Source organism: Lactuca virosa, chromosome 6 (genome assembly GCF_052849685.1).
Source record: "Lactuca virosa cultivar CGN04683 chromosome 6, Lactuca_virosa_CGN04683_v6, whole genome shotgun sequence".
Taxonomy (NCBI): domain Eukaryota; kingdom Viridiplantae; phylum Streptophyta; class Magnoliopsida; order Asterales; family Asteraceae; genus Lactuca; species Lactuca virosa.
In genome coordinates this window covers 274109654-274132216 of record NC_136431.1, presented here as the reverse complement: position 1 = coordinate 274132216, position 22563 = coordinate 274109654, and the positions used below count along the sequence as shown (strand labels likewise).

The 22563-nt window shown below is 43.1% G+C and overlaps 1 protein-coding gene across 1 annotated transcript; it reads right to left on the bottom strand.

Moving 5' to 3' along the window:
- Positions 1-19720: 19720 nt before the first annotated feature.
- On the bottom strand, positions 19721-21982 carry LOC145118592 (uncharacterized). The gene is made up of 4 exons (XM_079054293.1): positions 21865-21982; positions 20751-21309; positions 20472-20613; positions 19721-20380 (listed from the first exon to the last, which is right to left on the bottom strand). The coding sequence occupies exons 2-4, from the start codon at positions 21229-21231 to the stop codon at positions 20287-20289; spliced, it is 717 nt and encodes a 238-aa protein (XP_078910419.1). The 5' UTR covers positions 21232-21309; positions 21865-21982; the 3' UTR covers positions 19721-20286.
- Positions 21983-22563: the final 581 nt, after the last annotated feature.

The window sequence follows — 22563 nt, the reverse complement described above, 5'->3', positions numbered from 1 at the left end:
TATTTGTTTATCGGGAACATTTTCAAAAACTATTATAACTTTAATTATTTATTTGAAAAATCGTTATTTCATTTTATTTTTTCAAAAAAAAAATTAATTATTCTATTAAAAATTTATAGTAAACATATATATTTAAAACTTAAACATCATTTTCTAAGAAAAATATTGTTTTCCATAAAGTAAATTTTTTTAAACGATTCGGCTATGGACTAATATCAAAACCGAACTAGAAATTTCACTTTTTTACTTTAGAAATTTCATATCGTTGATTTTTTCAGTTTTAATTTATTATTATTATTATTATTATTATTATTATTATTATTATTATTATTATTATTATCCAACTTTAGTTATAATTTTTTAGTTTCAACCATGTTTAATTGGATTTAAACAATCTCCCTTTTATTCTTTGTTTGGTAGTTAAATTAATAGTTTTGATTTTCTAAACACAAATCATACATGAATGTTCGATATCTAATATATATTAGATATATTATTACATGATTATGTATATTGCCTAATGTAACAGTCCGGTTCTGATAAACCAATTAATAAATTCAAAAGTTGTTGATGAATCCACACATCAAGTTTTTAGTGTCGTTGGCGGGAAACAACTTAATTTCTTTAAATTATTTAATCATTCGTTATTCGATTTTTTTGTGGGTTTTCTCGTGAAAAGTTAATTTTTTGTTTTGTCGGCAAACACATTGTGTTCGACTCTGTTACGCGACACGTTTTTTGGGCGAAAACAAGTTGTTTTATTTATTTATTTATTTTTGTTATGGTTTATGTTTGTTTTGCATTTAGTTTATGTCCTCATGATTCACTTCTAAAGTAATACCTCTTTTCAACAAGCTCGAGCAAGAATTTCACAAAGCAACAAAGACAACAAAAAAGAAGATAGCAACGAAGAAGAAAGTGAAGACGGTAGGATGACGGATACTGCTAATCCATTGTTATAATAATACACAAGTCGTACGAGGGATGGGATTGGACGAGGACTAGTTCGCCCAACACTATCAGTGACTACAAATTTCGGGCTCAAGGGTCAATTCCTCCGATTATTGAAAGAAACATATTTTTTCCGGTAAAGACCATGAAAACGCGCACAAGCATGTGGACGAAGTGATCGAAACTACCAACTACTTCGGAGTTACAAAATATGTGGTAATGATACAATTGTTTCTGATCACACTTAAAGACACTGGAAAACAAAGGGTTAAATCTTTCCGTCCACATCAATTACCATACGGTATGATTTAAAAACTAAATTTATTCAACAATTTAGTCCACCATTAAAAATAGCGAAGATGAAGATGAAGATCCAGACCATGCAACTACCAGATGACAAAACACTTTACAAAACTTGTGATCGATACAAAGAGATGCTCAAAAATTGTCCACACATGAATTAAATGCTCAGCAAGTAATGCAAACTTTTTATAATGGGATCAATGTGTGTACTCAATAATTAGTTGACTCATAATAGGGTACATGACCAATCGTACAAGTACCCTCCTTGGAGAATAGTTCCCGCTCGGTCCGGGATAGCCGAACCACAAAGGGTCATTCCGAATGACCGAACTAGAATCCTGGTTCGGTACATTGTAGGTATATTGTATAATGATCGAATTGAAGGTGAAGAAGGGAATCTACACAATAGAAGAAGTGATTAACAAAACCAATGTATTCACAATCAATGTCAACATGATACATGATATAATATGGATACAATTATGAAATAAAGATCATTGTCTATATCTTGTAGTTGAGTATCGTATTACAATTCTCTTTGTACACAAATTTTGTTTCAAGTAGACAAAAAAAAAGCAATCAAGGATATTATTTCGGAATGCATTCGCTCTCATGGAGTAGGCAAAAATCAACTAAATTTGATTCTAAACCACTCAAATTTTGATTCAAGTAGACAAAAAAAGCACTCACGAATATTATTTCGGAAGGCGTTCGCTCTTACGGAGTACGCAAAAATCAACTAAATTTGATTATAAAACACTCAAGAATATGGATTTCTTTTTTCTCGAAGTACCAAGATTATCAATGTGGATTTGATTAGAAACTAACACCGAACTTATTAAACATACGATTAATAGAAAATACTAAAATACACCAATTCAAGTCACTATATGTAACATCCGGAATTTCGAGAATGGTAGTTCGTGTTTCAGTCTTGAGGATTTAGGAAGGACTCGCCGAGTCGAAGGTCAGACTCGCCGAGTCACGTCGAGATAATCGCGTGGATTTAATGAGCGGACTCGACGAGTCCAAGTATGGACTCGCCGAGTAGGTGCTGGGCAGAGGAAAACACTAAGTTCTGGGGTTGGAGCCTATTTAGGGGAACTTATGACCTTGAGTGCGCCTCATATCATCTGTGAGGAACCCTAAACCGCCATTGGAGCTAAGGGGGAGTTCTTGTGATGAAATCAAGCATTTTGGTGGAGGTTATGGAAGGAAAAGAGCATGGTTCAAGCAAGGGACGAGATGGGGGCTGTGGATCTAGCTTTTCTTCTCATGGGACTACTGTAGGAGGTATAATCTTGTATCCTTATCGCCTATTCTTGGTTAGACCTCAAGATCTTGGGAGTTTTAGGGTTTAACTCCCCTTTCTTTGTGAGTATGAGCTAGTGAGACATAATCTGAGGTGGGAAACCTCAGATCTGAGCCTTGTAAGGTCCCTGGAGACTAGATGCCTCAGCTTTAGTGGTCCAAATGAGGGTTGATGAGCAAACACCTTCATAAAGAGCATGTATTGGTGTTTTGAAGCAATAGCATTGTGCATGAATGTAAAGATCGAAACTTTACGTAAGTTTTAAGCCTTGAGATGATAGATCTATAGTTTAGAGTGATAGATCTGGTTGAAATCGTCTGAATGAGGATAAGTTGATATAGACTCGCCGAGTCCATGAGCCGACTCGCCGAGTCGGTTAGGGTTTTCTGATTGAGATGAATCGCGTACTAACTCGGCGAGTTGTGGAGTCAACTCGACGAGTTGATCTGGATCTTCAAGTGACTTCGGGAAGGTGAGTGAACTCAGCGAGTCATAAAGGTGTACTCGCCGAGTCGGGCCAAGTGGGACTGTTGTCTTGAGTTGACTTCTGTTGACTGAGGGGTCTTGGTTAACATAAGTAATAGAGACCATGGAGGGGTAAAATGGTCTTTTACCCACTTCCCAATTAGAGAGGGAAAGAGTAATCATCGGTTTAATTAGAGTTGAGATTTCGAGTGTTAATTAGAGATATTTGCCTTATGTGTTAGGCAGTGGCGAGTTCGAGATTCGAGTGTGAGGATAGCTGCTTTCTGCTTGCCAGGTGAGTCTTCTCACAGAGTTATATGACAGAGTATCTTGTATGCTATTTATGTGATTGTGATGCACTGCATTATTTCTATGTGGTTTATGCTGTGTATGTTCCAGAGTTTACAGAGTTAGAACCGGAAGGTTCACAGAGTTAGGACCAGAGGGTCCACAGAGTTAGGACCAGTGGGTCCACAGAGTTATAGCCTCGAGTGGCTAATATGTGGTATTTTGGGGAAACTCACTAAGCTTCGTGCTTACCGTGTTATGTGTTATGTGTTTCAGGTTGTTCTCAGGAATCGCGGGAAGGCACCGGCTTGATTGTACACACCAGAGAAAGAGTTATGTTTTAAGGATCCTGGATTTTTAATGGAGTTGTGTTTTGTAATCTGAATAAACAAGATTTCCATACAATGTGTTATGAAAAGTATGCGATTTTAAAATGAAAAATCTGTTTGAAAAATTACGGTGTTACAAGTTGGTATCAGAGCCTTGGTTTGAGGGATTCGGATGCACCTTCGGGTAAATATGGACTCAAACTGAGGATTTGAGAAAAAATTTCAAAGAAATGCTTTTCTAAAGCAAACAAGAGTTTTCTAAGGGAAAACGAGAAGGAGCAGTGTGTACAATCAGCCAGAGCCCGAACGGTGATTTCCCAAAATACCCTTACGTTTGTATTATGAGATATTTATGAGATATGCTATGAGATATTATGCATGCTAGAGATAGGCTAGGTATTTCATATGTTAGGACTAGAGTGGCCTGATTTGTGATGCCTTAGCCTAGGAGTTACTGTTATCTGTTATGCACTTCGAGTATGTGCTGAGTAGGAGAATCCAGCAGGAATCCTTGTAGAGAAGGATTTGAGTACAGGAGTAGTCTAGGAGAGATGCCTAGATGAGCATTATGGAGCCTAATCAAGAGAGTAGCTAGATACCCGCGAGGGGTAGAGTTGCAGAGTTCGGTGATATCTTTAAGTATGAGCAGAGCAAGTGGAGTTAACACCTAGAGTGAGTTCTACGTATTCATTCGATGCCCGAATGCTGCTTGCTTTGTGCTTTGTGGGACTCTCGATGATGGGAGTCAGCTACTAAGTGAATATGACGATATTCAAGAGGTAGATGGCTGGCATCATTAGGAATTCTTCAGCAGCTGATGGCGGAGAAGTGTGAGGACCTAGGGAGAACCTATGGGTGATCATGGTTAGATGAGTGCGCTGACAGAGTAGAGCATTTCGCTGGGGAGAGAGCACGCATAATAAGATTGACGGCTGAGAAGGTTGAGCAGCTACTTAGGGAATCTGGGATGGTCCGTGTAGAGAGTATGGGTAGATGTGGCAGGTAGTATGGGCCCGTACTACTGAAAGCAGAGGACCCATTCTCGATGCAGGGAGTATTCCGGAGGATTCTAAGTAGCAGATTGAGAGGTGATGTCATGGTTCGAGTTCCATGATTGGTAGCAGATTGAGAGGTGATGTCATGGTTCGAGTTCCATGATTGGTAGCAGATTGAGAGGTGATGTCATGGTTCGAGTTCCATGATTGGTAGCAGATTGAGATGTGATGTCATGGTTCGAGTTCCATGATTGGTAGCAGATTGAGAGGTGATGTCATGGTTCGAGTTCCATGATTGGTAGCTGAATGAGAGGTGATTCCATGGTTCGAGTACCATGATTTGTAGCAAATCGAGAGGTGATGTCATGGTTCGAGTACCATGATTCGTAGCGGATTGAGAAGAGGTAACATGATTCGGGTACCATGATTCATAGCAGATCGAGAGATGGCCACGTGGTTCGAGTACCACGACCCGTGACAGTTAGTGTTATTGGTTCTACGAGATACCCCGTGGTGATTGGTTAGACCGAGATCAGAGGTGAAAGAGTATGGGGCTAGAGGGCCATGATGAACGAGTTTTAGTGAAGCATCCCTTAATAGGAAATCGAGTTAGCCCCGAGGGATTGTTGGTGAGATGCCAATTGGAGTCGCAAGACTCAGGAATGATTAGAGATGGCGGTTATAGAGGATTACAGCCTGAGTTGAGCGATCAGCCGATGGTGGAGGTGTCTTTTGCTGTGACCTGAGCGGTGTTATTTCTGTTCCTGTGAGAAACAGGAGAGGTATTGAGATTTTCGATTTCCAAGGTTGGGGGTGAGCCCTGTGGGGTAGCTGTGGTTTCGATCTTTCATCAAGTATTTGGGCAGTATGTCTGTCGAGAGGTAATGATAGAGCATGAGCATGTTGTCAGTGGGGATTGAGATGATTAAGGACAAGGATACACCCTATTTGAGCATAGTAGGGCATGTATTAGCTGCAACGACAGACGATCAAGAAGAAGACATTGGGGCGGTGGCTCTTATTGTTTATGATGAGTATCGAGTGTGGTAATGAGGACTTCACTCTTATTATAACCCACATGATGGAACGTTGGTTGAAGAGTCGAGGATGAGGAATATGATGGATCGTTATTTTCAGACTGAGAGTCAGGGCTACGACTGGACGGTTGAGATGTCCGGTTGTGGGATGGTACGAGATCCTGAAGGACTAGAGATAGTCATGATGAGAAGTTTCTGAGGATTTCATCGGAGAATTGGGGTATTTGGAATTGCTTGACCTCCATCAGGGAGATCATCGAGTATTGCGTATCACCTTCCAAGAGTAGGTGCGATGTTATTGGTAAAAACAGTCTGTGGGTTAGATTGTTGGAAAACCAATTGGTGATGGTTCGAACCCTGAGTGGGGGAGAACCGGGTACTTTTTAGGAGATCAGAGAATTGTTCAAAAGCGGTTAGGGAACTGGATAGAGAGGCTGGCGGTGCGAATTTCTGAGACCAGGGTTATTGGGGGTCAGGGAGAGGTGCAGAGCGAGATAGTGCATGTGGTACGTGTTTGAGAAAGGATGAGTGTCTCCACGGCAAGTGGCCGTTGGTCGGAGACCTTGTGGTGGTTAGGAATCCTTCAAGGGTAAAATGGCGAATTCGAGGTGGTTGGCTTGCGAGGTTAGTTCGACGGTTGAGAATTTCTGGTTCAGAGTATGAGCTATTATATGCAGTATGGGAAGGGAAGAAGTTGACTGGGCAATCAACTTCAGGGTCATTATGAGTATTCTAGCATGAGTTTTGAGCATTAGAGGAAGAAGTTTCGGATTGTCATCTTCGTGTTCTGAGTCGTTGGCAATTTCTCTGTGTTTTAATTTGGAAGATGGAGTATTCCGGGGTTACAAGTGACACGTGAGATAGACCGGTTGTGAGGTTCCAAGGAAGCAATGCGGTATCCGAGTATGATGCCATGAGTATGAGATCAGTGGTAGAGTCAAGACACTGCGAGGTGTTGTGATGGTATTCCGGGGTATCCGAGTTTAATGTCCTGAAATCTCGGATTGCTTTGAATTTGAGTTTGAGATGACGAGTGGTGTATCAAGTGTCTATGGTTCCGGTGGGGGCCCTTCAGCTAATTTACATCAAATGGATTTATTTGAGAATGTGTATTGCAGCGAGGAAAAGAGGTTTAGTCACGACGGTGGTCGTGTGAAGCCCGGATGGGTGTGTGTGTACCTATCTATGCTGGGCCGCAGAGCATGAGTAATGATCGTAGTGTGGAGTCGATCTGAGGATGAAATCCTGAAGTGGTAAGAGTTAGTGGGGTGGGACTGCGAAGAGGTGCAGTTCAATGAGTTAGCCAGAGAGAGGGTCTTGTGATGCTGCGGGGAGCCGTAGTACTTACCGGTCAGAGAGAGAGTGTTGTGATGCTACGGGGAGCCGTAGTACTCACTAGTCAGAGAGAGGGTGTTGTGATGCTACGGGGAACTGTAGTACCCACTATTCAGTGAGAGTTCGTTGTGATACTGCGGGGAGCCGTAGTACCCACTAGCCAGCGAGAGAATGTTGTGATAAAGTGCTCTCTGATCAGAGCTTGAGGCAGAAGAGTTTTAGGCTTGGGTAGCCCTAATATTTAGGTATGTGGAAGCCTGGGGTCGAACCAGGGGTGAGATTGGGGTCTCCATAATTGTTGGGAGTCGTTATATTCTGAATGGAGTAGTGGTTTTCGCAACCAAAGGGAAGTGGATAAGTGAGGAACGCATGGGTTGCGGGTCATGAGTCATGAGTTGAGTGGTTCGTTGGGACGAGTGGTTCCAACTCTGTACCGGATCAGACTCTCGAGTTGAGTTCGATTCTAGTGGTATACTGAGTATGCGAGATGAGATTTTAGATTCTGAGATGGGTCCCAAGTTGAGGGTATTGTTTATCAGCTGATGTCTTAAACCTGTTTAGGTCAACACTCGGGTACGGGAGGTACCGCGAGGCGCATGTATCTAGGGAGTAGTGTTCGACAGAGGTCGAGGGTGAAACGATTTAGCGGGATTGTGGTATTCGTTGGGGTAAAGAGAGCTTCGTGACTTAAGTGTCACCGGGCCAAGATGGTTGTTGTGAGAGGGAAGCCGGTGAGACTTTTCGGGTCATGTTATGGGTGGCCTTTGGAGGTTCAACTGTGGAGTCAGGAGTTGACCTAGTGCCCAGTATTGAAAAGGGATATGAGAAATGAAGTTGGGGCTTACGAATGTGATGTCTGAGGACATTTCTGAACAGGTATGGTCTTTCCCTTGTGCCGGGGGGCAGAGTGTGACGGATTCCTTGATTTGGATGGGTTCTGATAGCGGTTTTGTGGATGAGCCCCGGTGAGGTGTGGACCCTTCCGTTTCTTAGGGCGTAATTCAGATGATTTAGCATGTTCGGTTTGAGTGAGCGTTAGCCGAATTTTGGATTTTTCAGAGGGGATCAGAGGATCAGTGAGTATTGGGGTCTGTTATTCGAGGAGCGAATAACGTGATGATATTTTGAGTGGACGGTTTGGCGACATGTCAGGCCACTAGAGTTTTTCAGAATTCGGAGGGTCAGGGGAGGTATCTTAAAGACAGAGAGGTTGGTTTCCTCCCAGGATTGGAATTTCCGGGTTGTTTCAGATGACCATGGGAAAATGAGTTGTGTAATAAGATATCTTTTCAGTGGTGCCTTTCGGTGTTTTGGTTTCTATCTAAGTGGTTTGAGGAGCGATTTCGAGGACGAAATCAAATTAAGTGGGGGAGATTTGTAACATCCGGAATTTCGAGAATGGTAGTTCGTGTTTCAGTCTTGAAGATTTAGGAAGGACTCGCCGAGTCGAAGGTCAGATTCGCCGAGTCACGTCGAGATAATCGCGTGGATTTAATGAGCGGACTCGACGAGTCCAAGTATGGACTCGCCGAGTAGGTGCTGGGCAGAGGAAAACCCTAAGTTCCGGGGTTGGAGCCTATTTAAGGGAACTTATGACCTTGAGTGCGCCTCATATCATCTGTGAGGAACCCTAAACTGCCATTGGAGCTAAGGGAGAGTTCTTGTGATGAAATCAAGCATTTTGGTGGAGGTTATGGAAGGAAAAGAGCATGGTTCAAGCAAGGGACGAGATGGGGGCTGTGGATCTAGCTTTTCTTCTCATGGGACTACTGTAGGAGGTATAATCTTGTATCCTTATCGCCTATTCTTGGTTAGACCTCAAGATCTTGGGAGTTTTAGGGTTTAACTCCCCTTTCTTTGTGAGTATGAGCTAGTGAGACATAATCTGAGGTGGGAAACCTCAGATCTGAGCCTTGTAAGGTCCCTGGAGACTAGATGGCTCAGCTTTAGTGGTCCAAATGAGGGTTGATGAGCAAACACCTTCATAAAGAGCATGTATTGGTGTTTTGAAGCAATAGCATTGTGCATGATCGTAAAGATCGAAACTTTACGTTAGTTTTAAGCCTTGAGATGATAGATCTATAGTTTAGAGTGATAGATCTGGTTGAAATTGTCTGAATGAGGATAAGTCGATATAGACTCGCCGAGTCCATGAGCCGACTCGCCGAGTCGGTTAGGGTTTTCTGATTGAGATGAATCGCGTACTAACTCGGCGAGTTGTGGAGTCAACTCGACGAGTTGATCTGGATCTTCAAGTGACTTCGGGAAGGTGAGTGAACTCGGCGAGTCACAAAGGTGTACTCGCCGAGTCGGGTCAAGTGGGACTGTTGTCTTGAGTTGACTTCTGTTGACTGAGGGGTCTTGGTCAACATAAGTAATAGAGACCATGGAGGGGTAAAATGGTCTTTTACCCACTTCCCAATTAGAGAGGGAAAGAGTAATCATCAGTTTAATTAGAGTTGAGATTTCGAGTGTTAATTAGAGATATTTGCCTTATGTGTTAGGCGGTGGCGAGTTCAAGATTCGAGTGTGAGGATAGCTGCTTTCTGCTTGCCAGGTGAGTCTTCTCACAGAGTTATATGACAGAGTATCTTGTATGCTATTTATGTGATTGTGATGCACTGCATTATTTCTATGTGATTTATGTTGTGTATGTTCCAGAGTTTACAGAGTTAGAACCGGAAGGTTCACAGAGTTAGGACCAGAGGGTCCACAGAGTTAGGACCAGTGGGTCCACAGAGTTATAGCCTCGAGTGGCTAATATGTGGTATTTTGGGGAAACTCACTAAGCTTCGTGCTTACCATGTTATGTGTTATGTGTTTCAGGTTGTTCTCAGGAATCGCGGGAAGGCACCGGCTTGATTGTACACACCAGAGAAAGAGTTATGTTTTGAGGATCCTGGATTTTTAATGGAGTTGTGTTTTGTAATCTGAATAAACAAGATTTTCATACAATGTGTTATGAAAAGTATGCGATTTTAAAATGAAAAAGTTGTTTGAAAAATTACGGTGTTACACTATATAGTTATCGTATAACATTGAAAATTGTTAGAAAAGGATCCATCACAACAAGATACGTTTTGTTGTGTAACACCCGATTCCTGGTACGCAGTTAATTCAAGCATTTCTTGTGTTTTTCTCTGGGACTCGACGAGTTGGAGGCCTAACTCGTCGAGTAGAGTCGAGACCTGCAGACAGTTTTAGTGACCTACTCGACGAGTCGGAGACTGGCTCGGTGAGTAGTTGTTGTTTGAGTGAAACCCTACATCTGAGGGTTTGCACCCTATTTAAACACCTTATCTCAGCCTCCATCGTCCCTTATACTCCCAGAAGACATCATATCGAAACCCTAGCCGTTTTTGTGTGTTCTAAGGCCATTTTGGTGCTTTTTGGTGGGTTGTGAAGCTTGAGAAGAGGAAAGGAGCTTGTGAGACCAAGGGGAAACAAGAAGATCCAGAGTTTGGAGCTCATTTTCAGCTTATTGGAGGCATGAAGCTGAACCTTTGTCTATAGATCTTGATTTTGGGGCATTTTCCTTCATCTTTTTAAGCCCTAGAGAGGTGGTATTCGGGATTTAGTGTTGGAAGTCAGTGTATGCTTTAGATCCACGTCTGTTGGGGGGTTTTATGGCACAAAGGTGCCCATTTTGTTGCCATGAACACCCCATGCACCATGGAGGCCATCTTTTATGGCTTTTTGGGCCAAAGACCCCTTGCATGTGTACCAAGTTTGGAACTTTACGTATGAAATGGACATTAGGGGGCCAAATCTATGGTTTTGAGGTGTTAAGGCCCATTGAAATCGACTGTATAGTATTGCTCAAGGATGGACTCGACGAGTTGTTCTTGGGACTCGGCGAGTCGCGGTGTTATGACCACAAAATCCTTTCTGTGGATGGACCAGTTGTTAAGGAGGAAAGTCCCATAGATGTTTAGACGCTAAAAAGGGACCTGGGAATCATGGGACTCGACGAGTGTATGAACATGTTCGGTGAGTCCAAGGCAATCTCCCAATCTTTGAAGATGAACTAGACGAGTTGTTCATACAACTCGGCGAGTCATAGACCGGACACGTTCTTACGAGGGAGATGAACTCGCCGAGTTCAAGGAGGAACTCGACGAGTCGGATGAAGATGGTCCCGATGTTTTGAATGAAGGAGAACCCGTCGAGTTCTTGCTAGACTCGACGAGTGGGGTCATGGTTGGATCGGGTTAGTGGAGTATGGACTCGACGAGTTGGTAGACCAACTCAGCGAGTCAGGTCAACTGGGTGTTGACTTTGCCTGGTTTTGGTATTGACCCGGGTTAGGGTTGTATGTTCTGTTTGATGACTTGAGGGTTGTCGTGTAGGGATTGAGGAGTCGAGGAGAGCCGACCTTCACGCCAAGGACAGTTCAGACACTACGCGACATCAAGGTGAGTTACCTTCCAGTAGGAGTGGGTCTAAGGCACCAAGGCCAGCCCACTAGTGATTGTTAGTTGGGATGATTATCTTTGTGATAATTGTCTGGTCTGTTATGGTTGGATATGTGAGTATGCTAGATTGCCTGATATGGAAGTATGCTAGTTGCTTTGTTATGTGATATAGTATCAGTAGGAGGGGACTAGTCCCCGATTCGGTCGTTAGGACCAATGGGTAGGTCGGACACCCCAGATACGTCTGACAACATGATTGTGATATGGTATTATGTGTTAGCAGTAGGGGTGAAATAGTCCCCGTGTTCGGTTGAGATAGACCGGTGGGTAGGTCAGCACCCCAGAATGGCTTGACATGGGTAGGTCAGCACCCCAGAATGACTTGACATGGGTAGAACGGGCGCCCCAGAATTGCCCGACAGTATGTATGCTATGTGGTTGTTTGGTATGTGGTATGATGGGAGAACTCACTAAGCTTTGTGCTTACAGTTTCAGTTTTGGTTTCAGGTACCTCTTCGTCTAAGGGGAAGGAGTCGGCGGTGTAGCAGCGCGTCACACACACACCTATGATTTCCGCTTAGAGTTTTCTGGGATTGTACTCTGATATTTGATACTTGAGATGTTTTGGTTTGAGACTTGATATTATGGTTCTATGTATTGACATGATTTTGGCAATGATTTGATAAACTATTTTATAAATCACTTAATTAAAATGAAATTTTTGGCCTCGAATTTTGGGATGTTACAAGTTGGTATCAGAGCCTTGGTTTGAGGGATTCGGACACACCCTCGGGGGTGTCTGGACTTAAACCGAGGGATTAAAAGATTTTTACAAGGAAAATGGTTTTCAAAAATCTGAGTCAAAGAGTTTTGAGAAAGAACAAGGTGTGTGATGCGTGCGACCGGCCGAGCTCAAGTAAGTTTTCCCCAAGATACCCATACTTGTTATGATAAGTTATATGATATATGATTCCGAGAAACCGCATGCTAGATTAGGACTAAGGGTCTAGGAGGATGCCTTGTATGCCTAATATATATGATTCTGAGAACTGCATGCTAGATTAGGGGTAAGGATCTATGAAGGATGCCTTATATGCCTGTTGTATGAACTGTATGCTAGGACTGTTTAGTCAGCAGTAGGATGGCTTGTATAGGTTATGCCTGAATTGGTTACTCAATGCACGAATGCTGCTTGCTTTGTGCTATAAGGGTTCTGGCTAACTTTAACTACCTAGTGAGCGAATATGTAACAGTATTCGCAAGCTAGATAGGGAAGGATAGCAGGGACCCCTTGTGCAGCTGATGGCGGAGAGTAGGTCGGAGAGTGCCCTAGGAAAGCCTAGGACGAGATTAGTGGAAAAGGGTATCGGTAAAGGGACTTGGTGAAGTTAAACCAATCCTTGAGGAAAACTACGGATAGATGTGGAAGGTAGTATGGGCCCGTACTACTGGAAGCAGAGGATCCGTACTCGAGTCAGGGAGGGCCGAGATGGAACTAGGGAACTTGGAGAGTGTGTGAGACCTCTCGAACGCATGTATGATCCTGACGTTTATGTGTTTATTTGCAGTATGTTAATCACACGACATGGAGCGGGAGGTTCAGGATCAGAATCAGGATCAGGCTCGGGTGCAGGATCCGAGCAGGTTGATGACGGGCTACGCGAGTTCATCGCGTCTGAGATCACGAGAGGCATCCTTGAGTCGACCCCGATCATTTTCGGTTCGATCAAGGAGGGGATTGTTGAGCTGATGGAGGATCGCCTCCGGGCATTCAGGAGTGATCTGGCGTCTAGCCAGACGGGTACGCGCACACTATCCTTCAAGGACTTCCGAGGGAGTGGTGCGCCGGATTTTCACGGGGTGAAGGACCCCATTGCTGCCAGGAGATGGATCGTAGACATTGAGTCTGTGCAGTTGACGAGCTTCTGCCCGGAAGGGTCGAAGGTCCGCTTTGCCGCAGGATGTCTGAGGGATAGAGTTAGAGACTGGTGGGGGTCGGTTGGTGACTCGTTAGGAGCCCCAGCCGTCGAGGCTATGGCGTGGTCAGATTTCGTGACCAGATTCAGGGCTGAGTTTGCGCTGGCTGTGGAGCTTCAGCAGCTGGCCAGGGAGTTTTTGGATATGAGGCAGACGACTGAGTCAGTGGCGGAGATCACCGCCAAGTTCAGGGAGAGGGCCTTGTTGGTACCCCAATATGCGGGGGATGAGGAGATGCGGAAGACCCGCTACCATGATATGTTGAGGGCTGATATTAGAGAGCATGTCAGCTATTCAGCCTGCCTGACCCTGGAGTCCATGATTGCCAGGGCGCGGGAGAGGGAGCTTGATTTGGAGCACGTCAGGAAGAGGAAAGCAGAGTCTGAGCAGGTTACAGGGGTTTCGGGGAAGACACCCAAGGGATCCGACGTTAGGTCGAAGGGCCAGCCGGGCCAGAGCCGCTGCAGGAAATGCGACAGGCCGCATGAGGGAGCTTGTAGAGCGGGATCGTCCGGCTGCTACAAGTGCGGCAAGACGGGGCACTTTGGCAGAGATTGTACTGCCCTCGCCCCCACAGTGCAGATGTCAGACCTGATTTGCTTCCATTGCAATCAGAGGGGCCACAAGAAGGCCAACTGCCCTAGATTGACAGCAGCGACAGCAGCAGCGCCAGCGGCGGCGCCGAACCCATCGTCAGCGCTGGCTGCGGATGGTCGGAAGGCCAAGACAGAGGCTCCAGTGGTGCGGAGCCGAGCATTTCAGTTGACAGGCGAGGAGGCACGCGCTGTACCCAATGTGGTGACAGGTACAATTTCTTTCTTATGCTTTTGTTTTATGTCGTTGTGATTTTGATATGTTATGTATGTGCTCTGTATAGGATTGTTCCACGTGAACGGTATCCCAGTTCATGTATTGTTTGATTCGGGTGCTACCCGATCGTTTGTCCCTCTTGCGCTTAGCAAGAAGTTTCATGAGTCTTCGGGCGTGTTGGATTGCCCTCTAGAGGTCGAGATTGCGGACGACCGGTCAGTGCGAGCATCAGAGGTCTACCGAGATTGTGCTTTGCGGCTGTTTGAGGAGCGTTATCTGGTAGATCTGGTTCCCATACCTTTGTGGGGGAACAAGGTTATTATTGGTATGGATTGGCTAAGCCCCAAATGGGTAAGTGATTGATTGTGCACAGTAGTTGGTGCGGATCAGGACCCCAAGTGGGAGAGAGCTGGTGATTCAGGGCGAGAGGCCACAACGAGAGCTAGGTGCTACCTTCAGCAGGGTTGCGCAGGATTTGTCGTCTATGTTATGGATACCCGGGAGGCGGGTAAGGCGACGGTGGGCGATGTGCCAGTGGTACGAGAGTTTGCAGATGTATTCCCCGAGGGGTTGCCTGGGATACCTCCGGAGAGGCAGGTAGAGTTCAGGATCGACCTAGTCCCTGGTGCGGCTCCGATAGCCAAGGCACCATATCGGTTGGCTCCTCCTGAGATGCAGGAGTTGTCTACACAGCTGCAGGAGCTGTTAGACAAGGGATTCATTAGACCGAACAGTTCACCCTAGGGAGCCTCGATTCTGTTCGTGAAAAAGAAGGACGGGTCGCATCGGATGTGTATAGACTATAGGGAGCTGAATAAGGTAATGGTGAAAAACCATTACCCACTCCCGAGGATTGATGACCTCTTTGACCAGCTACAGGGAGCATCTTGGTTCTCCAAGATTGATTTGCGTTCAGGGTATCATCAGATGAGGGTCAGAGAGGAGGATGTGCAGAAGACTGCGTTTCGGACGCGTTATGGCCACTATGAGTTCGTGGTGATGCCTTTCGGGCTCACCAATGCTCCTGCCGCGTTCATGGACCTCATGAACCACGTGTACAGACCGATGTTGGATCAGTTCGTGATAGTTTTCATCGATGACATCTTGGTTTATTCCAAGACGCGAGAGCAGCATGAGGAGCACTTGCGAGAGGTTTTGGGTACTTTGAGGAGGGAGAACTTGTATGCTAAGTTCTCCAAGTGTGAGTTCTGGTTGCGCGAGGTGCAGTTTCTTGGGCACCTTGTCAACCAGGACGAGATATCGGTTGATCCGGCCAAGGTTGAGGCCGTGATGAGGTGGGAGGTTCCGAGGTATCCATCTGAGATTCGGAGCTTCCTGGGATTGGCAGGCTACTATCGGAGATTCATTCAGGACTTCTCCAAGATAGTCGTGCCCCTGACCAGGCTGACAAGGAAAGTCGTGGTCTTTCGCTGGGGGCCTGAGCAGCAGGCTGCGTTTGAGACATTGAGACAGCGATTGTGCGAGGCGCCAATCTTAGCCCTACCGGAGGGCATGGAGGATTTTGTTGTATACTGCGACGCGTCCATCTCAGGTTTGGGCGCGGTATTGATGCAGAGGGGGCATGTTATAGCTTACGCTTCGAGGCAGCTGAAGCCTCACGAGGCGAATTATCCGAGGCACGATTTGGAGCTGGGGGCTGTTGTTTTCGCCCTCAAGATTTGGCGTCATTACCTCTATGGGGTTCGTTGTACCATTTATACGGACCACAAGAGCCTGAGGTATCTCATGGACCAGCCAAATCTGAATATGAGGCAACGTCGGTGGCTTGATGTGGTGAATGATTATGATTGCGAGATCCTCTACCACCCGGGGAAGGCCAATGTCGTGGCTGATACGCTTAGCCGCAAGGCAGCGCCGATCAGGGACATCTGTCTGAGGATGACAGTTGTGACTCCGCTGTTGGAGTAGATTCGGGAGGCCCAACAGGAGGCCATGAAGGAGGAACATCGGAAGAGTGAGCGAATTGTGGGTCAGGTTTCCTCCTTCGACTATGATAGTCGGGGATTGTTGTCTCTTCACTGTAGGGTGTGAGTCCCTTATCATGGGGGTGTGTGCCAGGTATTGATGGCAGAGGCACACAAATCCAGATTCTCTATCCATCCCGGGGCGACGAAGATGTACATGGATCTTCGTCTAGATTATTGGTAGCCCTGTATGAAGAGGGATATAGCTTGGGTTATGGAGAGGTGACTGACCTGCGGGAAGGTCAAGGCTGAGCACCAGAGACCTTACGACAAGGTCCAGCCGTTGGATATCCCGCTGTGGAAATGGGAGGATATTACTATGGACTTCATTACGAAGCTTCCCAGAACCGCGCGAGGAGTGGATTCGATTTGGGTCATCGTTGATCGATTGACCAAGAGCGCCCATTTTATTCCGATTCAGGAGAGTATTTCGGCTGAGAAGTTGGCCGACGTCTACATCAGAGAGGTAGTGGCGCGGCACGGGGTGCCATTTTCAGTGATTTCCGACAGGGACGTGCGGTTCACTTCCAGGTTTTGGAAGAAGTTTCATGACGAGTTGGGTACTCGTCTGCACTTTAGCACCGCCTTTCACCCGCAGACGGATGGTCAGAGTGAGAGGACCATCCAGACTCTGGAGGATATGCTGCGGGCTTGTGTTTTAGATTTCGGAGGTAGTTGGGATACTTACCTTCCGTTGGCGGAGTTCTCTTATAATAATAGCTATAATGCGAGCATCGACCGTCCTCCTTTCGAGATGTTGTATGGGAGGAAGTGCAGGACCCCGATATGCTGGGGAGAGGTCGGACAGAGAGTTTTGGGGAGTACCAAAGTGGTACTCAAGACTACGGAGAGGATCCAGCAGGTTCGGATCAGGCTTCAGACTGCTCAGAGTCGGCAAAAAAGTTATGTCGACAAGCGTCGATCGGATCTGGAGTTCCAGGTCGGGGATATGGTGCTCCTGAAGGTGTCGCCTTGGAAGGGCGTCATTCGATTCAGGAAGCGGGGCAAGCTGGGCCCCAGGTATATTTGACCCTTCAGGGTTGTAGCCCGGGTGGGCAAGGTGGCATATAGGCTGGATCTGCCAGCCGAACTCAGTCAGATTCATAGCACCTTTCACGTCTCCCAGTTGCGGAAGTGTCTGGTGGACGATTCGGCGGTGGTACCTTTGGAGGATATTCAGGTGGATGATAGCCTGAACTACATCGAGTGGCCAGTGGCAATCCTTGGAGGATATTCAGGTTGTATGTTCTGTTTGATGACTTGATGGTTGTCGTGTAGGGATTGAGGAGTCGAGGAGAGCCGACCTTCACGCCAAGGACAGTTCAGACTTACGCGACATCGATGTGAGTTACCTTCCAGTAGGAGTGGGTCTAAGGCACCAAGGCCGGCCCACTAGTGATTGTTAGTTGGGATGATTATCTTTGTGATAATTGTCTGGTCTGTTATGGTTGGATATGTGAGTATGCTAGATTGCTTGGTATGGAAGTATGCTAGTTGCTTTGTTATGTGATATAGTATCAGTAGGAGGGGACTAGTCCCCGATTCGGTCGTTAGGACCAATGGGTAGGTCGGACACCCCAGATACGTCTGACAGCATGATTGTGATATGGTATTATGTGTTAGCAGTAGGGGGTGAAATAGTCCCCGTGTTCGGTTGAGATAGACCGGTGGGTAGGTCAGCACCCCAGAATGGCTTGACATGGGTAGGTCAGCACCCCGGAATGGCTTGACATGGGTAGGTCAACACCCCAGAATGGCTTGACATGGGTAGAACGGGCGCCCCAGAATTGCCCGACAGTATGTATGCTATGTGGTTGTTTGGTATGTGGTATGATGGGAGAACTCACTAAGCTTTATGCTTACAGTTTCAGTTTTGGTTTCAGGTACCTCTTCGTCTAAGGGGAAGGAGTCGGCGGTGTAGCAGCGCGTCACACACACACCTATGATTTCCGCTTAGAGTTTTCTGGGATTGTACTCTGATATTTGATACTTGAGATGTTTTGGTTTGAGACTTGATATTATGGTTCTATGTATTGACATGATTTTGGCAATGATTTGATAAACTATTTTATAAATCACTTAATTAAAATGAAATTTTTGGTCTCGAATTTTGGGATGTTACATGTTGTTTCTTCTCATTTTGTATTTTAAGAAATATGATGATCTATATATAAAGAAACTATAAGTATAATAATTAAAAGAATTATCTGCTACAAAGTCTTTGACTTGTAGGCTATTACTATATATATTATTAGAAGGCACATGAAAGAAAAAGATCGAGAAGGTCAAATGGAAAAGCAAGTGAAAATGGTATTATTGCTTAGTTTATGGATCTGATTCACATGTATTTGATCCAATTCCAAATATGAATGAATTATAACCCAACATCACCATATGGTCTCTGGTCACCCAGGTTGTTTCGGAGGGGGGTGTGGGGGGTGGGGTATCCCATGCCATGCTTAGGTCTTGGAAAGTCCATGAGGGTCAATTATACCACAATATATAGTTTATCAAATATTTATTTGCTATCTTTGTATATTAATTATTTTGAAAATAATAATATTAAGTCCTAGTGTTGCTCATGTTATACTCACGAGACTGAACCGGAGATGACTCTATATACTTACACGAGTTGCTTGTGACGATAATGATGAGAAGCGCATGAATGCCTTTTACATAGACGAGAGATCGACAACAAATCAGTGTCCCGTCTTGTTCTATCTTTTATGGATGTGACAAAAAATAACATTTTTGTCCGATTAATATTTGTTTTAGTTCAAGTCCAATATAATACTGAACGCAGAACAAGTTTTTTTTTTTTTTGTCATGTCATGTCTTACGTAACAAACTGATTATTAATTATCTTTACCAAAAGAAACCATAGTTGTGAAATTAGTATCTAATGAATGCAATATCTTTAATCAGATACGTATGGGCGACATGAATGAGTCTGTTAGTCGCCCGTTGAGGATGAAGGGTATAAATGTAATTTTGCATCACTTCTCAATTATTTCAAAATCTATCCAAAATAAGTCCATACCCAAATTATGCAAAATATCATACTAAAATCCTCGATTATCTATGAATGCTCATCCATATGCACATGCATGTCTTAAGAATCACATACTTCCTTGTACCAATTTGTCCAGATGCAAAAAAATCCCTTTTGCTGAAAATAACATTGGCAACATCAATTATTAATAACGATGATAAAAAAAAAATAAGTAAAGTTAAAAAAAAACATTTTTTTTCCTAAAAGGGAAAAGAGACAAAGGGTGTAGCTGTCATTTTACATGAAATAGACTTCTCCATAGTCATGAATATAGCATCAGGTAACTATTTGTCTAATAAATTCCCCAAAACACCCTTCGAGGCAGTGTGTTGCTCTTTCAAAACAACAAGGGAAGAAGGGTATAATTGTCTTTTTAAAGAAAAACAAACCTATATGTCTCACAATCACTCATAAACTCTCACACATGTTTTGATGCATCACTAAGCAAATAATTAAGAAGCAAATCTGAATCTTATAAGTGGGATATTAAAAATTTGAACTCAACTGATTTACATAGATATCAGATCTCGATTTTTGTTGACTACAATACATATTACTTAACTTGTTAATTACAAAACAAAAAAACCTAACTCTAACTCCAGCTAAATTGCCGATTTCTCATCTCTATATAATAAAAAAAGCCCTGTTCTAGTAGCACAATTAGAATAAGTACAAAAACTATCCTTTAAACTAAATTTTGTTACACAAACAATACTTAACAGAACCAGACTAAATTGTAGTACTGGACCGGATGAAACCGAACAAACTTTTGCAATTTTTGACGATGAGGAGGACATTAACGTCTTTTTGCACAAAACATAGACCGCAACGAGTCCATGTTACACCTTTTTGGGTGCCATAAAAATCATAATTTTGGCTACTGACATCAGTGTCATTCTCAGTCCATCCAGCTGTTCTGTTCTTTCATGTCATATACCGCATAACAAATAACTTGTTACTATACACATGGTACAACATTGTTGTCACAGGCATTGCCACATGGAGGCTACCTTTTTGTTTTTATTTTTTTATTTAGCTACTATTTTGTTTTCTCTTGTCTTGCATAACACTAGACGAAAGTACTTTCCTGCTAACAAAACCTGAACCGGGAATCTTTTGAAAAAAACTGCAAAATACAAAGAAAAAAAAAATTATATTTTCTTCCAATAACAAGCATGTACTTATATCAAAAAGAAAATATAAAATGGTTTGCATACCTTGAAGATTTAGAATCGGGTAGAATGGAATCACTAGCGGATGGATTGAGTTGTTCTTGTGTAAATACTAAACCATTTTCGTTTGTTTGAGCTGTTTGAGGAGAACCCTGAGAAGTTACACTCGAATTTTGGCATGACATTCCTGAAAAAACATAATGTAAAGTTTTTTCTTAATGGAAAAATATAAAAACAATAAGATATTCCTGGTGTTTTTTTTTATGGAGAAAGTAAGAAGAAAGAAAGAGGGATAATGATAAAAATTAAGGTGTACTTTATTACCTTGGTGGAATATCATTAGGAAGAAGATGATTGTAAAGATCATAGCAAACAAGCTACCACTGATTGATGATGAAGATGAAGCTTTTAATGCTTTCTTTTGCTTGAGTGCTTTCATCCTCTCGATTCTTGCCCTTTTCATCATGGCAAGTTCAGCAAGCTCTTTGATAAGCTTCTGATCAGCAGCATCTAAAGAAAAGCCTCTAGGTGGACGTGGTGGTTTAGGTGGTTTTTTAGCACTTGAACACGACTTTTTACGTTTCTCTTTCCCCATTTTCTTCATTGTCGAATCTCCTTCTATCTTTGAGTCGATTACCACCTTCACATTTAATGGATCGACATTCAATTGGTCACATAATCTGGTGGAAATGAAATCGTTTCTTGCTAGATTTTCATCAGATTGGGGATTAGGGATTCGTTCTTCAATGGTGCCACTCTCGAGATCAACGATAAAATCTTCGTCAATAGGAGGACGATGTTCCATTACAACTTTAATTTCCAAGTAAACATAAACAAAATTTATGTTGATTTGTAATTCAAATCTCTGTTCGATGATGAAATCCTGAAAACAAAATAGATCGAGCTGATTAGATTATTGCATCTCTGTGCTTCATTTATAAAAACTTAAACCCAAGGATTTGAGCTAAATTTAATCACAAGGCAAATGACATAATTGTTTGTATATAAAGCAAAAGTAACCAAGTAGAGGTGACATTGTTCAACACGGTGAGTTGAAAACTTAAAAATGCCAAAACAAAGAAATCAAACCAAAACACGTATAGAATATTCGAAAAGTGTAGAAGTTTTTAAGCAAGTATGAACTTAGAAGTCAATAAAATTGAACTTAAATTGCTAGCTGTTAACCACAAAACAAAGCAAAAAATGTCAAACAATTAGTGTATACAAAGTAATGAATGATTAAACAGAAGCTTAGAGAGAAATCAAGACAAAATTGAGTAGAACTGAACCTAAATCTTAAGAAACAGCAACGTATAGATGAATTCAGACACGATTATACGAAAATCTTAATAACAAATTCATCTCTAAACAACAACAACAACAATAATAATAATAATAATAATAATAATAATAATAATAATAATATGAGGGGAAGTACCTTAATTGAAGGCCCTAGATCCAAATTTAGAGTGAAATCAAAGGATCTCTCTCCTCAATTATACACAGAAAATCAATCAGAGAGCGATGGTACGTAATTTTGAAAGGGGGAGACATTATATATAGGGTAATTTTAAATGCAAGAAAGAAAACTTAAATCCACGGACTCTGATACCACCATCAGTCATGAATAAAATATTAATATTCTTAATATATTTATATTTTCAGTTCACACCCTTTAAATTTTATCAAAAGTTTCAAAATTTACTTTTTATTCTCTAAAACAGCCCCTTAATGTGTTAAAATATATGCCGAAAATTAGAGTACATTAAACTTATAAAAACAATATTTTGAAAAAAATGTTAACGAAACCTTTTTCTTATTATTTTTGGACAATGATGAGTAGGGATGTTCGTGTGGATAATTTGGTTCGATCATTTCCAATCAAGTGAATCCAAATAGATTTTGGTTTTCAAAACTTAGATCCGAATGGTTCAAACTAAATTCAAATATGATCCGATCCAACCGCATTACAATTCGGTTTGATCGGTTTTTATAATTCGGTTTCCATGCCCGGTGAAGGCCATGGGCAAGCAGGACAAAGGCACAGAGCCATTCTTTTATGGGGCCCATTTTTTAAATACTATATTGAGAGTATTGAGAGTAGTCCGTGAATGTTAGTCCATTAATCCATTTGTCC